Source organism: Tiliqua scincoides, chromosome 3 (assembly GCF_035046505.1).
Source record: "Tiliqua scincoides isolate rTilSci1 chromosome 3, rTilSci1.hap2, whole genome shotgun sequence".
Classification (NCBI taxonomy): Eukaryota; Metazoa; Chordata; class Lepidosauria; order Squamata; family Scincidae; genus Tiliqua; species Tiliqua scincoides.
This window is the reverse complement of record NC_089823.1, coordinates 187903694-187922196: the sequence shown is the minus strand read 5'-3', so window position 1 is coordinate 187922196 and position 18503 is coordinate 187903694. Positions and strand designations below refer to the sequence as shown.

Genomic DNA, 18503 nt, shown 5'->3' with positions numbered 1-18503 from the left:
GCGGACATCACTTCTCGTCTAGACAGGCTGGTAGACAGTGCTGGGGGAGAGGTAGCGGCTGTGGTGCATGTCGGCACCAACGACGTGGGCAAGTGTAGCTGGGAGGTCCTGGAGGCCAAATTTAGGCTTTTAGGCAGGAAGCTGAAAGCCAGGACCTCAAAGGTAGCGTTCTCTGAAGTGCTACCTGTTCCACGCGCAGGGCCAGCTAGGCAGGCGGAGATCAGGGGTCTCAATGCGTGGATGAGACGGTGGTGTAGGGAGGAGGGGTTTAGATTCGTTAGGCACTGGGGAACGTTTTGGGACAAGCGGGGCCTGTACAAGAGGGACGGGCTCCATTTGAACCAGAATGGAACCAGACTGCTGGCACATAACATTAAAAAGGTGGCAGAGCAGCTTTTAAACTGATCCCTGGGGGAAGGCCAACAGGAGCCGAGGGGCATCCGGTTCGGGACTCCTCATCCCTATGGGATGAGGATGGGGAGGTTAGAAAACAACAAGACAAAGGCAGGGTAGGAGAAGAAATTGGGAAAGGTAGGGAGATGGGATGTGATAGACAGTTTGGCACAATGAGAGGATGCGGGGACAAAGGAGCGAATAAGCAGCCCATCCTGGGGCATTCCGTGTATAATTGCTTTTATGCGAATGCCCGAAGTCTACGACCAAAGGTGGGAGAACTGGAATGTCTGGTGACAAGGGAAAATATTGACATAGTGGGCATAACGGAAACCTGGTGGAATGCGGAGAATCAGTGGGATACCGCAATCCCGGGCTATAAACTCTACAGGAGGGACAGGCAGGGGCGTGTTGGAGGTGGGGTGGCCCTTTATGTTAAGGAAGGGATAGAATCCAGCAAAGTAGAGATTGAAGGTGGGTCCGACTCCACCGTAGAATCTCTGTGGGTTAAATTACCAGGCTTGAGCAGCGATGTAATACTGGGGGTGTGCTATCGCCCTCCAGACCAGAAATCTGATGGGGACCTTGAAATGAGGAAACAGATCAGGGAGGTGACAAGGAAGGACAGGGTTGTAATCATGGGGGACTTCAATTATCCTCATATTGACTGGGTCAATTTGTGTTCTGGTCACGATAAGGAAACCGGATTTCTTGACGTGCTAAATGACTGTGGCTTAGATCAGCTAGTCACGGAGCCCACCAGAGGACAGGTGACTCTGGATTTAATTTTGTGCGGTACGCAGGACCTGGTTAGAGATGTAAACGTTACTGAGCCATTGGGGAACAGTGATCATGCTGCGATCCGTTTTGACGTGCACGTTGGGGGAGGAATACCAGGCAAATCTCTAACAAAAACCCTTGACTTCCGACGGGCGGACTTCCCTCAAATGAGGAGGCTGGTTAGAAGGAGGCTGAAAGGGAGGGTAAAAAGAGTCCAGTCTCTCCAGAGTGCATGGAGGCTGCTTAAAACAACAGTAATAGAGGCCCAGCAGAGGTGTATACCGCAAAGAAAGAAGGGTTCCACTAAATCCAGGAGAGTGCCCGCATGGCTAACCAGCCAAGTTAGAGAGGCTGTGAAGGGCAAGGAAGCTTCCTTCCGTAAATGGAAGTCTTGCCCTAATGAAGAGAATAAAAAGGAACATAAACTGTGGCAAAAGAAATGTAAGAAGGTGATAGGGGAGGCCAAGCGAGACTATGAGGAACGCATGGCCAGCAACATTAAGGGGAATAATAAAAGCTTCTTCAAATATGTTAGAAGCAGGAAACCCGCCAGAGAAGCGGTTGGCCCTCTGGATGGTGAGGGAGGGAAAGGGGAGATAAAAGGAGACTTAGAGATGGCAGAGAAATTAAATGAGTTCTTTGCATCTGTCTTCACGGCAGAAGACCTCGGGCAGATACCGCTGCCCGAACGGCCCCTTCTAACCGAGGAGTTAAGTCAGATAGAGGTTAAAAGAGAAGATGTTTCAGACCTCATTGATAAATTAAAGATCAATAAGTCACCGGGTCCTGATGGCATACACCCAAGGGTTATTAAGGAATTGAAGAATGAAGTTGCAGATCTCTTGACTAAGGTATGCAACTTGTCCCTCAAAACGGCCACGGTGCCAGAAGATTGGAGGATAGCAAATGTCACGCCTATTTTTAAAAAGGGAAAGAGGGGGGACCCAGGAAACTATAGGCCGGTCAGCCTAACATCTATACCGGGTAAGATGGTGGAATGCCTCATCAAAGATAGGATCTCAAAACACATAGACGAACAGGCCTTGCTGAGGGAGAGTCAGCATGGCTTCTGTAAGGGTAAGTCTTGCCTCACAAACCTTATAGAATTCTTTGAAAAGGTCAACAGGCATGTGGATGCGGGAGAACCCGTGGACATTATATATCTGGACTTTCAGAAGGCGTTTGACACGGTCCCTCACCAAAGGTTACTGAAAAAACTTCACAGTCAGGGAATTAGAGGACAGGTCCTCTCCTGGATTGAGAACTGGTTGGAGGCCAGGAAGCAGAGAGTGGGTGTCAATGGGCAATTTTCACAATGGAGAGAGGTGAAAAGCGGTGTGCCCCAAGGATCTGTCCTGGGACCGGTGCTTTTCAACCTCTTCATAAATGACCTGGAGACAGGGTTGAGCAGTGAAGTGGCTAAGTTTGCAGATGACACCAAACTTTTCCGAGTGGTAAAGACCAGAAGTGATTGTGAGGAGCTCCAGAAGGATCTCTCCAGACTGGCAGAATGGGCAGCAAAATGGCAGATGCGCTTCAATGTCAGTAAGTGTAAAGTCATGCACATTGGGGCAAAAAATCAAAACTTCACATATAGGCTGATGGGTTCTGAGCTGTCTGTGACAGATCAGGAGAGAGATCTTGGGGTGGTGGTGGACAGGTCGATGAAAGTGTCGACCCAATGTGCGGCGGCAGTGAAGAAGGCCAATTCTATGCTTGGGATCATTAGGAAGGGTATTGAGAACAAAACGGTTAGTATTATAATGCCGTTGTACAAATCTATGGTAAGGCCACACCTGGAGTATTGTGTCCAGTTCTGGTCGCCGCATCTCAAAAAAGACATAGTGGAAATGGAAAAGGTGCAAAAGAGAGCGACTAAGATGATTACGGGGCTGGGGCACCTTCCTTATGAGGAAAGGCTACGGCGTTTGGGCCTCTTCAGCCTAGAAAAGAGACGCTTGAGGGGGGACATGATTGAGACATACAAAATTATGCAGGGGATGGACAGAGTGGATAGGGAGATGCTCTTTACACTCTCACATAATACCAGAACCAGGGGACATCCACTAAAATTGAGTGTTGGGCGGGTTAGGACAGACAAAAGAAAATATTTCTTTACTCAGCGCGTGGTCGGTCTGTGGAACTCCTTGCCACAGGATGTGGTGCTGGCGTCTAGCCTAGACGCCTTTAAAAGGGGATTGGACGAGTTTCTGGAGGAAAAATCCATTATGGGGTACAAGCCATGATGTGTATGCGCAACCTCCTGATTTTAGGAATGGGTTAAGTCAGAATGCCAGATGTAGGGGAGAGCACCAGGATGAGGTCTCTTGTTATCTGGTGTGCTCCCTGGGGCATTTGGTGGGCCGCTGTGAGATACAGGAAGCTGGACTAGATGGGCCTATGGCCTGATCCAGTGGGGCTGTTCTTATGTTCTTATGTGGTTCTCCATACCTTTATTTTAGTTCTCATGTGTATTAAAAATAAGTTCAGTAAAATTCATTCATTCATATAAGTTCTCTCCAACATATTCATTTATGTAAATTTATTCAAATTTGAAATATAATTTTTTCCCGGACCCGAACACAGTGTCAGAGAGATGATGTAGCCCTCTTGCCAGAATGTTTTTCCACCCTGATTTAACACATTTCAGCCACCAAAACAAAACAAAACAAAAAAAACACTTTAACCTTTGCAATATATTTGCAAACTTCCATTTGCCTCCTCCCTGCTCACCCTCTGCAATCCCTCCCCCTCCCCCTCTGCAAACTTCTGTTTGCCTCCTCCCTGCTCGCCCTCTGCAATCCCTCTCTCCCCCATCATGGTTCAGGATGTGGACTCACCTCCCTGCGTTACAATCTCTGCACATGAACTGGAGGTTGTCCATGACTTTGTGTACCTTGGCTCAACGATCTCCGACACTCTTTCTCTCGATACCGAGCTAAACAAGCGCATCGGTAAAGCAGCTACCACATTTTCCAGACTCACAAAGAGAGCCTGGTCCAACAAGAAGCTGACGGAACATACCAAGATCCAGGTCTACAGAGCTTGCATCCTGAGTACACTTCTGTACTGCAGCGAGCCATGGACTCTTCGCTCACAACAGGAGAGGAAACTGAACGCTTTCCACATGCGCTGCCTCCGATGCATCCTCGGCATCACCTGGCAGGACAAAGTTCCAAACAACACAGTCCTGGAACAAGCTGGAATCCCTAGCATGTATGCACTGCTGAAACAGAGAAGCCTGTGTTGGCTCGGTCATGTCGTGAGAATGGATGATGGCCGGATCCCAAAGAATCTCCTCTATGGAGAACTCGTGCAAGGAAAGCGCCCTACTGGTAGACCACAACTGCGATACAAGGACATCTGCAAGAGGGATCTGAAGGCCTTAGGAGTGGACCTCAACAGGTGGGAAATCCTGGCCTCTGAGCGGCCCGCTTGGAGGCAGGCTGTGCAGCATGGCCTTTCCCAGTTTGAAGAGAGACTTGGCCAACAGACTGAGGCAAAGAGGCAAAGAAGGAAGGCCCATAGCCAGGGAGACAGACCAGGGACACACTGCACTTGCTCCCAGTGTGGAAGGGATTGTCACTCCCGAATCGGCCTTTTCAGCCACACTAGACGCTGTTCCAGAACCACTATTCAGAGTGCGATACCATTGTCTTTCGAGACTGAAGGTTGCCAACAGAACAATATTTGCAAAGTTCATTTCTTTGTCAAATCTTTATTCACCAGCATTACATCCTAGATCAGTGATGGCTAATCTATGATACGTGTGTCAAAGGTGGCATATTTTGGGTGACATATCAGCATTCACCAACATCTGACAACTGAGTTTTACTTCTATTTCATTTTTGTAAATTATTTTACTTTCTTTATATATCACCACACATTATTGGACTTTGTTGTTTTTTTTAAATAAAGAATTGTTTCTCTTTTGTTCGGGGGTTGGGGGGACGGACAGACAACAACACGGCAGCAAGGCATTTTCTGAATTTTTGACACGCCAAGCCCAAAAGGTTCACCTAGTCACATGGACAATTTGAAAATTTCCAACTCTACAATTCTAAGTGGATTGTTGGAACAAGAATGAGATTGTTATGATGTTGCTTTATGATTTATTATTATTCTGTTAGAAACCATGCTGGTTATCATAGAAGTGACAATTTTTTTTTTTACTGTTTAAAAAATGGACAATACGACCATTTAAAAAAAATTCCTGTATTCTATATTGTCATTCTCAGCCAGTCTAGATTTTACAGGAATATGCTTCTTGTGGATTTGCAAAACTATGAACCCAGTTAAAACAACTATTTTAAAAGTGTGATGTCATGCAACATTTAGTTCTTTTAATTCAAAAATATTCTATTCAGAAGTCAATATGGAAATCTCCTTTTTCAACAGCAGTTTGCTACAGACTGTAATATCCACATTGCTAGAAAGAGAAGATGAAATTTTGTATCACCTTTCGGTTAAAATATCACTTGCAAGAGTGGAAACAAGAGACAACCAAGATGACTGCCATTAGATGCAATTACAATTTTACTTCTATTAGATGAATATGCAGGGGAGGCTGAACCCCTTTAGTGGTATTTGAAGAAAAAGACCTCCAAATTTCCTGAAAGGGTCACTTACCATACTAACCTTGAATCAACCTGGATTGAAGGTATTGGTGTCTTTAAAGAATGAAGCAGAGCTTTCAAAGAGGCCTAACATTACAAAGCATTAGGGAAAATTCTGCCTGCACCAAGACACACAGAAGGGAAAAACCACCTTTTAATCTGCTTTCCATCAATGATTAAACTGTAAAGTTCTGCAAAATTATTTTAATCCAGCGCCTGTAATCTTCAAGAATTAAACTGTGTGCCTGGGAAACAGCAGAAATGCTACTGAATAAGGACAACAGGGTTCTATGCGTGCAGATGGCAATGCTGCGACCTACTTTTCCAATTCACTGGCTTTTCTACATTTACACAGACAATGCTTTTTTTGAAACAAATATAACTAATCATTATAAAAGTATTTATCAATGTTCAATCTTCACAGTATAATACCGTCTTACTTGTAAAGAATAGGAAAATTAGACCTAGAGTCCATTTCATTTACTTGTAGATGCATCGTAGGCCTCAACATGTTTGTATGAGCATGAATACATCTATTAGAATGAATCCTCAATTTACGCAGATGCATTTTCAACTACATAATACAAGAATGTTACTCTTGTATGGGTTGTAAGCGAACTGAAAAATGACAGGCATACATAAGGTAATTATTACCCTTACCATGATTGTACATGTGCGTCTGTAAAAGAAAACCATAGTGTTTGCTGTTCACCCCTATCTTTAAAAGATATCAAAACATCTGGATTACAACTTTCCAACAGAGATCACTTCTGAAAAAGATTATGGTAATTTTCAATTCAAAATTTCAGATACATATGTATATACTGTAACCAGATTTGAATCTCAAATTCTGATATGCAACGCAAAGAGGATGTTCTGAATGGAAGTCAGTCCTCAGAAAGACGGAAGATTTAACATTCACTTGGTTCATCTTCATTTCCATGTTTTGGATTTTCTTTGCAGGCAAAATAAATTCTAGTCAATTCACTATGCCATTTTGTTCCCATTCTTTGATCCCCTTTAGCCACAGTACTTCAGACCAGCTTACAGACAGAAAAAAAATGTCTAGAATGAAGCTAAAATAAGTATAGAGCAGGATTAAAATTCAGAAGTAGAGGCCTACTTCCAGGTTTCCTGCACTAATGTAAAGTTGCCTTTGAAACTAGAAAAGGAAGGACTGTATCATGTCACATCTGTATCTAAAGATAGTCACCAACAGAAGATCTTCATTGTAATGGAAGAGCTATTTTTGTCCTACTACCATGAAATATTACAATCATTAATCATAAATATATATAAAATAAAAGAAATGCAAATACCTGAGTTCTGTTTCTTGGCAGTTGCCAGTGACAAGAGAGAATGGAAACCCAACTTTTTCCATTGTTTAACCTTTACTAGTCACAGCTGTTAGACACCAAAGAACTGCATGCAACAATCCAAAGGATGACTAGAAGTATTCCCTCAGAGTTAAAAAATAGACATCACAGCAATTTGGTGTCTCATTCTCAACCTCCTTCCTGTCTAACTACAATCATGTTGCATGACTGTACTCCTACAGAAGGACCAGCCTCACAATTATCCCCAACCCAGATAAAAGCAACAAGGATGGAGTAAAGGAGGCAGCATCCTACTCATACATAATGAAGAAGAGTTTCCTAATAATGTCAATACAGTTTTACTTCCACTTTGAAATTTATGGTATCTGTATACAGAATGAGGGAGCATCTTATTAACAACTGCTTCAGTAAGAAGCTAGCAATAATTCGGTCCCTATTTTTGTTTACACCATAGGCATTTCCTACAAATAGACTATAAGAAGATATAATAAGTTGGGCAGTTGACAACTATTAGCCTTAAGCCTACTCATGCACTCTACTTAGGATAAAAGATAAAGAAGGAGAAATCCCAGCATACACTACAAATAAAACCTGTTCCAACTATAGGCTACAATGGTTTTTAGTGGATTATCTTCCCTGAATTTACTGTCAGTGTCTACTATCCTATTAGAGTAGTGGTTCCCAAACTGTGGTTCATAACCCAATTTTTGGTGGGTTGCATAACTGACAAGCTGATAGCTGATAGGGAAAATGTATTGAGCCCTAAGGAGACAGAAACAAAGCAGCACATACATGCTTACTTTTGAGTAGGTGAACAAGCCTCAACTCTTTTCGAATGCCAGGCAAAGGGGAACCCAAGGCCACCAGAGTGGTCCTGATCCAATGAATGCAGAGCTCAAAACTCCAGAAGGTGGTCCCACCCACCATAGTAAAAAGAATAAAAACAGAAGCTTGAGTGGCTGGTAAAGTTAAAAAATTTTCTGTCTCATAAAGCTAAATGGCTCCTGATAGAATGTCATTTTAAAAAGTGGGTCCCAGTGCTAAAAATTTGGGAACCACTGTATTAGAGGTTTATTTAAAAAAAAAACAAGTTTTTTCCCCAAATCACACTTTGGTTTAGATTCAATAAACACTGTATATCAATAACGATTACTCTAAAAACTTCAACTGTTACTTCAGCACTTTTTAAGAACATATGGAAAATAAAAGCACTCTTCCATGTGCAACTCAGTTCTCTGATATTCTACCAGGCATTGAGTCATCATTCATTTCACAGAATCACTACACAGGTTAAACAAGTTTCCAATGGTGACTGCTGTCAAAATATTACGTACAACACCCACTCACTCAGCATGACATAACAAAAGATTCAACAAGACAATTATTTGATATGAATTTTAATTATCAAAGTAATAATACAACTAGTGACATGCACACTCATGTCTCTAAATCTACAAGTTATATAGAAGTAAAACATGCCACAGTCTCATACAAGGAACACAACATATTGCAATGGACACCTAACATCTAACACCTGGCAGCAACTGTTACGCTGCACATGCCTGATCTCATCTGATCTCAGAAGCTAAGCAGGGTCAGGCCTGGTTAGTACTTGGATGGGAGACCACCTGGCAATACTGGGTGCTGTAGGCTTACACCATAGTCTTTCAAGACTGAAGGTTGCCAACCATTTAACAGCACAATGAGCTTTAAACATAAGAACATAAGAACAGCCCCACTGGATCAGGCCATAGGCCCATCTAGTCCAGCTTCCTGTATCTCACAGCGGCCCACCAAATGCCCCAGGGAGCACATCAGATACAAGAGACCTCATCCTGGTGCCCTCCCTTGCATCTGGCATTCTGACATAACCCATTTCTAAAATCAGGAGGTTGCGCATACACATCATGGCTTGTACCCCATAATGGATTTTTCCTCCAGAAATTTGTCCAATCCCCTTTAAAGGCGTCCAGGCTCGACGCCATCACCACATCCTGTGGCAAGGAGTTCCACAGACCAACCACACGCTGAGTAAAGAAATATTTTCTTTTGACTGTTCTAACCCGCCCAACACTCAATTTTAGTGGATGTCCCCTGGTTCTGGTATTATGTGAGAGTGTAAAGAGCATCTCCCTATCCACTCTGTCCATCCCCTGCATAATTTTGTATGTCTCAATCATGTCCCCCCTCAAGCGTCTCTTTTCTAGGCTGAAGAGGCCCAAACGCCGTAGCCTTTCCTCATAAGGAAGGTGCCCCAGCCCCGTAATCAACTTAGTCGCTCTCTTTTGCACCTTTTCCATTTCCACTATGTCTTTTTTGAGATGCGGCGACCAGAACTGGACACAATACTCCAGGTGTGGCCTTACCATCGATTTGTACAACGGCATTATAATACTAGCCGTTTTGTTCTCAATACCCTTCCTAATGATCCCAAGCATAGAATTGGCCTTCTTCACTGACGCCGCACATTGGGTCGACACTCATCGACCTGTCCACCACCACCCCAAGATCTCTCTCCTGATCTGTCACAGACAGCTCAGAACCCATCAGCCTATATCTAAAGTTTTGATTTTTTGCCCCAATGTGCATGACTTTACACTTACTGACATTGAAGCGCATCTGCCATTTTGCTGCCCATTCTGCCAGTCTGGAGAGATCCTTCTGGAGCTCCTCACAATCACTTCTGGTCTTCACCACTCGGAAAAGTTTGGTGTCGTCTGCAAACTTAGCCACTTCACTGCTCAACCCTGTCTCCAGGTCATTTATGAAGAGGTTGAAAAGCACCGGTCCCAGGACAGATCCTTGGGGCACACCGCTTTTCACCTCTCTCCATTGTGAAAATTGCCCATTGACACCCACTCTCTGCTTCCTGGCCTCCAACCAGTTCTCAATCCACAAGAGGACCTGTCCTCTAATTCCCTGACTGTGGAGTTTTTTCAGTAGCCTTTGGTGAGGGACCGTGTCAAATGCCTTCTGAAAGTCCAGATATATAATGACCACGGGTTCTCCCGCATCCACAAGCTTTTACAAAGAACAGCAATTTTAATTTTAATCAGTAGTGTTTGTTTATACTGTTTATATTTTAAAATTTTTATTTTACTTGAATTACTTACTATATTAATTATAGAACAGTATACACGTTTATTTCCCTGAAAAGACAAATATGTAAATATATATGTGATGTGTATTTTTTTTTTTTTGATTCTGTGGTTCTTGTAAATATGAGTAAAGATGAAGGGACATTGGAAGAAAATATTTAAGTGGCAGTATAACATACATTTTTTTAAACCTCCCCTACAGATTTTGGCTGTGAACCTGGGGCTCTGCAAGAAAAGTTTCCATTTGAGCCCACAGCTCCTAAGGTCAGCCTTGAAATTAGCATTCACCTGGTTGACAGTACATGGCTAACCAGTTGCATACAGTGGTTCTCAAACTTTTTAACATAGGGACCCACTTTTTAGAATGATAATCTCTCAGGACCCACCAGAAGTGATGTCATTAACCTGGAAGTGATGTCATGGCTGGAAGTGACAACAATTTAGGCTGCAAACCTAAGCCACAATCAGCCAAAGGGCCCATTCCACAGCTGCTAGTGCTGTTATTTTGCATAAATCAGAATTCAAACATTCCAGCTTGGAAGCAGAACGCAAACTTGGATCCTTCTCCAATCATATAGCCCTCCCCCCCCTTTCCAATATCCCATCTTTCCACCTATTCAGGGCAAAGCACCATGCCTCTCTTCCACTGGGAGACTGTACTCAGCAACTCTGTACTCTGTATTTTCAGCTCTTATTTTCAGTGACAACTAAGCTAGGTGCTACACGACCAACCCAAAATTGGTTCACAACCCCTAGTGCAGTGATTCTCAAACTTTTAGCACCAGGACCCACTTTTTAGAATGAAAATCTGTTGGGAACCACTGGAAGCGATGTCACAACTAGAAGAAATATTCAACAGGAACATTTCTAACAATCCTAGGCTGCAATCCTACCCACACTTACCAAGGAGTAAGTCCCAATTACTATCATTGTTAAAAGTATTTACATAGTGGCCTGTTAAAAAGTACAGATCTGTAACATTTCCCCAAATGCAGTCACATACCATGGTATCAAAAAGAATAAAATATTGAAATGAATGGGGATCCACCTGAAATTGGCTCGCAACCCACCTAGTGGGTCCTGACCCACAGTCTGAGAAACGTTGCTGTGTACAGTTCAGAAGCTGAATCTTTTGTAAGCCTGTACACAAAATATTTGAATGCTGTTAAAGACTAGACATGAATACAGATAACCAACAGTAATCTCTTTCAAACAATCAGCTACGAACATCTTGAAAACCCGGAACAAACCAACTCAAGTTTACATTTTGAGGACCTCAAGTCTGACAAGTATGAAATAGTCTGTGAGAAAGGTCCTGAGCAACCAACAATAAGGGAATGTTGTACATCCAGAAAATCTTAGACAAGATTTCTTTGTTGTAGCAAGCACAATGGTGTCTTATCTAATGACTCTTAATTTCTTTGGTTAACCAAATGAGTGGACTGAATTTGGAACATCCAAGAAGTTCTGGGCACCAACCAGTAGAAACAATCAAGGAATCTCTTCCATTGGGACACGAGCATATAGCTCAAGCAATACATACAGCTTTCCAACTTAGGTTTGCAGCATTCCACATTACTTCAGAACACTTCACACCCAAACTCATCTCCATATTGCAGTATCATTGTTTAGGCAGTGCATAAGTTCTTTCATAACCTCACCCACTTTTGCAGTCAAGTTTCATTCCTTCGTGAGGTTACTCTGCGACAAACAAAACAAGTGATCTTTAACAGAAAAATGACTAGAGCCCAGTTGAGAATGTAGCAGGTATGTCTTTATTCAAAGAGCTCAACTGAGGACAACCGAGTACAAGTGGTCACATAACTAGACTTACGTACATCTGATTCCCTCTATCAGTACAAAGGAGCACTTCTTACAGACAAACTATCCAATGCTGGAATAGGACTAGTAGCAGCAGTCAAACTATAAAACAGAGGAGCTGAATAGACATTATTCCTATACCTATAAGCAGTGGTTCCAAAACTTTCTTGGGTCACGATGCCCCTTCTTCCCAGTGCAGCCAGGTGCCGCCATCTTGGATCTCTTGAGATTTCATAAGATCCAAATGGCAGAGCCTGAGGAACAGATGGAAGGTAACCAGGGACATCCTGCTGCACCCTGTGTGCTGCAATGCCCTAAGGCAGGGGTGCTCAAGCCCCGGCCTGCGGTGAGCCCTCAGTCTCCAATGAGCCTCTGGCCCTCTGGAGACTTGCTGGAGCCTGTGCTGGTCCAACGCAACTGCTCTCAGCATGTCAACGACTGTTTGACCTCTCACCTGAGCTGTGGGATGAGGGTTCCCTCCACTACTTGCTGTTTCATGTCTGTGATGTAGCAGTGGCAGCAAAGGAAAGGCTGGTCTTGCTTTGTGCAAGGCCTTGAGCTACTGCAAGACCTTCATTCATTCATAAAAGTTCCATCTCTAATAAAATCATTTATGTAAATTTATTCAAATTTGAAATGCAAATTAATTCTTCCCCCCTCCCTGGCCCCTGACACAGTGTCAGAGATGATGTGGCCCTCCTACGAAATTGTTTGGACACCCCTGCCCTAAGGATTCACAACACTTTGGGAACCCTTCCTGTAAGGATATACTCTGTACAAAAGAAACTGCACGAGTATCAGGAGAGCAGACTAAGTGAAGATAGAAAAATGCAGATTTCTGTCAGGATAAAAGTAAAGACTCCCAACTTCACCATCTGAGACCGAAGAGGCAGAACACTGGCTAAACTGGGTAAGGTATAAGAAAAAATGACTTGCAGAACTATTTACCTGTTTCACTGTTGTCAGACTGACCAGTCACCAAACCAGACCTGGCCACTAATAAGTGCTACACCTCTCTTTTGGATAAATATCAATGGACCTAGACCACAGTTTTTAATGTGGCTCATGGGCTAAGAACTTTGGAATTTTGATAAAAACCACTCCAAAACATTCAAGCATTTTGCTATTTCAAGTATTTCATACCAAAAGGCTCCAGATCCTTTAACCAGCTGATGGACAGGGCCTTTTTCATAGCTACACCCAGGTTGTGAAACTCTCTCCCTCTGAGGTCCATCAATACAGCAGTAAGCCCAAACTACCTTTTAAGGTAGTCATAAGGATTACAACTAGATAACTGTTCAAAGCACTCACCATATGTTAAAGTGCTATATAAATGCTAGTTATTTTACTATGACAGCAACATGGCAATGACTTGCCCGAAGCCATCCAGAAATCCAATCACTGCATAGCTTCAAAACAGGACTTCCATTCCCAAATTCCATACTCCAGTCAGACACTGAATAGTTCCTTCATCTTGAAAACATGTTTTTAATCCTAAACACATTTAACTGAGAGTCAGTTCCACTGAATACAGTGGAAGTTACTTCTAAGTAACTCTTACAGGATTGCACTGTTGATGCCTTGTTTGTTTCTACTATTTTTATAATATCACATTTTAAAATTTTTCTTTCACTAGTGCATACTGCTCACAACTTCAAAAAGGACAAAAGAGAAAAGGTAATTTTGGGTTCATATTTTGCCAAAAGGAAAATAATTATAAAGCTTTCATCGCACTGAGACCTCAGGAACCTGGAGTTCGGTTTTCAGGAAGAATCCAAATTTGATTGAGACATATAAAATAAACCTGAGAGATAATACAGACTACAGACAAAAATGAAAGTGGGAAGAACTAGAATATAAGATTATAAATGAAAATTAAAACAATTTCCAATGTAAGTCTGGCTGCATCATTTGGTCACCTTAACAGGTTGAAAATCCCAACTGAAAAAATGATTATGTCATCCCATCACTTTCCTACTCTGTTTGTTTATACTATCAACTTTATATCTTATGATTCTCCGACTTCATGTTGTGCCATGTAACTGGCACAAAAACAGATTATTCGTAAGTCCCCCTTTTACTGATAATGACTTAATATAGAACTAATTGCTGCTTTCATAAAATGCATGTCCTCAATATTTATATTGCTTCAACATCTAAAGCAGTGGTTCTCATACATTTAGCACCGGGACCCTCTTTTTAGAATAAGAATCTGTCAGGACACACCAGAAGTGATGTCACCACCAGAAGTGACATCATCAAGCAGGAAAATGTTTTACAATCCTAGGCTGCAATCCTACCCACACGTACCCAGGAATAAGTCCCATTTACTATCATTGTTAAAAGAATATACAGTGGTTTGTCAAAAGTACATTTAACATTTCCCCAAATGCAGTCATGTGCTATGGTAGCATCAAGTCTAATATTTTAAAAATAAAATATTGAAATGAATGGGGACCCACATGAAATTGGCTCGCAACCCACCTAGTGGGTCCCGACCCACAACTTGAGAAACACTGATCTAAAGCATGTTTAGCAATGTGGTACAACTATGATAGTTGTTTTGACACCATTGGCATTGACTATGCAAATACCTGAGGTAGTGCCTCCTCCAGGCCTTGTGTGGAGTTCCGGGCAGCTGTATCTCCCACCCGACTGGTCTCCCAATCACACCAGGAGCCAGTGAAGCCTCTGAGGAGGCAGGGCTTGCAGAGGCAGCCTCCCGGCCTGATGGTCCCCCACAAGCTCTTGGAGCCCACCATGTTCACTCCCCACCGTAGTCCTACTGCCCACGGGGGCTGGTATCGGAGCAGAGTGGGGGCGTCCTGGCAGCTACCGCCACACCGACAGAGGACAGAAGTGCGTGGGGAGCGTCCTGCACTGCCCACTCCTTGCCAGGTGCTCCCTAGCATGGCAGCAGCGTGCCTCCCTCCCTGCCCACCGCAGCAGCATGCTCAGAAGTGGGCAGTGCAGGACGCCCCCCCCCCCCCGCGCGTACTCCCTGCCCTCTGTCAGTGCAGCAGCAGCTGCCAGGACACCTGCCTCTGCAGCTGAGGGCAGCAGGACTGTGGCAGGGAGTGCACGTGGTGGGGTCTGAGAGGAACTCCTCCAGCTCCCAGCGCGACAGGGGGACTGGCTGAGCACAGGCTGGTGGAAGGCGCAGCTGCTGGGAACCCCATATGAGGCCTGGAAGAGGCACCGCTGCCCGTCCTCCTGCAGAGTGTCTACTTCTGAATAAATTGGGTTGCAACTATGTGGAGCTGCACTTGGTCAGTCATTCCTTGTTGACTGTCTCTCTGCTGTGAATTGAATTCCGTGCTCCCAGTTATGCAATCTAAATTGTGTATTATATGTAGAGCCTCTGGATTAACACATCAGGCACCTTAAAGGAGGATTGGATTAATGGTTCTACTGGTATGCTGTTTACAGTGCAGTTAGAGCCCTATCATAGGCTTGTCTGCTCAGAAGTAAGTCCCATTAAAGTCAATGGTGCTTACTCCAAGGAAAGCATGGATGGGACTGTGGCCTTACTCTGATACTGTTTCCAAAAAGTTGTGAAGAATACAATTTTAAAAGTTAATGAATAAAAATGTATCTTATGATCTATGAGATAGATCAAAGTTTTTAACAAATTAGAGACTATGTTTTTAATATTGTTTTTATGATGCTATGTATACTATGCTATATATATATACACACACACACACACACACACACACACACACACACACCATGAATGTAGACCATGTTTTTAATACTTACTATATTTTTAAAAAATTAGAGACTATACAGGTCTTAGGTAACAACTACTGGTAGGTTATTTTTCAGGATCTGGCAGCCAGTACAATCAGACAGAATTGGTCAGAATCAGGGCGCAATCCTAACCTCTTATGTGAGTGCTTTCCAGCACTGACATAAGCGCAATGTAGCTCTGAATTAAGGGAACAAACATTCCCTTACTTTGAGGAGGCCTCCATGAGTGAAACCCAACTGCAGGATGCAGCACATGTCCCACTGGTACCGCTATGCCAGTGCTGCAAAGCACTGACATAAAGGGTTAGGGTTGCATCATCAGACACCCCCCCCCCCCGATTTATCTGGTGGTCATAGAAAATTTCATTTTCCCTCAAACCCGCACTTGACTTATCTGTGAGATTGACTTACAGGCGAGTGTCTGCAGTGATATACACTTGGCTGCCAAGTTTAACTATGTTCTCTTGGTTACCTATTGACAAATGGATTTAGGTTTAGTTCAACCCAATTGTTTTTTTCCCTGTAGTTGTAAAAGAACTTAGGAAGGGAAACTGACAATAAATTAAACCTCATTCATCCACTATTTTCTCCCAGTTTTGTCAAGCTTGATATTATCTATTTACCTGGTAATAATAATGAATTCTCATTCTCCTTTCAAGCCTTGAAACGCTACTAGCAAAGACAGTCCAACTGCAAATAAGGGTGCAAGCATCTCTTCTGCCCATTTGCTGTTTTTGGTACAGAAACCAGTTTTAGTACCAGGCTGGGCTCTTGAGGTTTTGCCCAGGAAATTTCACCATTTTCTAGGGCAGAGATAGCACTCTACAAGCTACCTTCAGAACACAGCCATGCCCTGTCTTCTGAAGGCTAGCATCCACAGGAACATCTCACCCTCTACACCATGATGTGTCTCAGAGGTGTATCTCAGACTGTATTCTTGGACTACATCCAAGAACAACATATAAAGTTATTTCTTCTCACTACCTTTACTTCTGTATTTCAACACATTCTGCTAATTTTTCTCATTCCTACCTGAAAAATAGCAAAAAAGCTTGACTACAAAACTGAGACCGGTGAAATAAAAGTTCATTTGTTAACTTCTCACTTATACTTATTCAGAATAATTTCTGAATTATTCTACCAGCATGAGCCAGCAAACAAAGCCCAGATCAAACAGTTTTAAACACATAAACTTTATCTGTATCAAACCTGTATAATTATCTTAGGACAGTTGTTCCCAAACCTTTTATTACTGGGACCCACTTTTTAAAACAGCACACGATCAGGACTCACCTAGCTTTGTAAGACTAAAAAAAGTTTCACTTTATGAGTTTCACTTTTTACTATGGTGGGGGGGATTGTCTTCTGGTGTGTTTGTTGAGCTCCACATTCATCAGAGTGGGACCATTCTGGTGGCCTTGCATTCCCCTTTGCCTGTCCTTCAGTAAGAGCCAAGGTCCATGTGCATACTCATGAGTAAATGCACACATGTAGCTTGGTTTCACTTTCAACAGGGCTCAATACATTTTCTTTGTCAGCTTGGAGGGTGACACTTCCTTCTTGTGAGTTTGTTGGAGCCTTTTTGTGAGGTTGTTTGTCAGATAAGGACCATTCTGGTAGTGTTGCATTCTACTCAGCCTGCCATTCAAAACAGACCGAGACATGTTTGCCTGCTCATGAGTAAACGCACACATGCGGCTGTGTTTTGGTTTCCATAGGGCTCAATACATTTTCTAATCAGCTTGTCAGTTTCGTGAACTACCAAAACTCGGATCATGACCCACTAGTAGGTCCCAACCCACAGTTTGTGCACCACTGCCTTAGGTTATATCTGTGCAATATAGCAGCAATAAGAATAGCCCAAAATCAACTTGAGAGACTAAGAACCACCATCCTACTTCTCCCAGCCTGACACAGAGATTGAAGAAATGAAAACAATGGCCGCAAAATAGTATCCAGAATATCACAGTACGTGGTTGTAGGATACCAGATTAAACGGAAAGTAAAAAGCAAATACTTTTGCTGAGGAGTGACACCAGCAGAGGGCGGAGGGAAGAGATGGTGACAGGTAGCTCACAACCATGTGAAGATATCCTTAGCCTGTAAAACTTTGACTTTCCCAGTAATATGTCACTGGAATAGTTTTACTGCATAAACAGCTTACCGGTGATATGCTTCCCGACGATACTTCTTCAGAGCATGCCGATCCATATTAGCAGGAAGATCTGCTGCATTTTGTAGTCTATCACTCCATGAGGTTGTCATTTTGTTTTCTTTTTGGCACAATGGTCACTTCACTCTGCAAGGCAGATAAAGAAGTCTACTTAGTTTGCAACTAATGTTGCACAAGAGTGTTGTATAACAGATTCCAGTTTTTAAAAAGCCAGCAGTACTTGGGAAAACAGTATGAATAGACTAACACACACTTTTTTTAATCAGTCAAGGCAAACAAAAACTCATAGATGCTTGCATATTTAAAATTTTCACTGTGAAACATTTTATATGGTAAATAGACAGACTTCATGTCATGATTCTGATAGTTTTAGTCTGGAGTTGTGCGAGTATGAAAATGTGCACCCATTCTCCCCTTCATTTCCTTGCCCCAACTAGAACTCTCCATAATCACAATGAGTTCTAGAGCAGCAATCTTTAGAAATAGGTCATACCTATTTTAGGTGTGCTGCTGTTGCCATTTTCACTTGAGG

The 18503-nt window shown here is 42.9% G+C and overlaps 1 protein-coding gene across 1 annotated transcript in view; it reads right to left on the bottom strand.

Annotated features, from left to right (window-relative positions):
- NT5C2 (5'-nucleotidase, cytosolic II) overlaps positions 1-18503 on the bottom strand; it is an 89223-nt gene that overhangs the window by 51980 nt on the left and 18740 nt on the right. Inside the window, exon 2 of the mRNA XM_066619467.1 lies at positions 17963-18097. Within this exon, the coding sequence (XP_066475564.1) occupies positions 17963-18063 (101 nt within the window). The 5' untranslated portion in view covers positions 18064-18097. The remainder of the gene's footprint in view (positions 1-17962; positions 18098-18503) is intronic.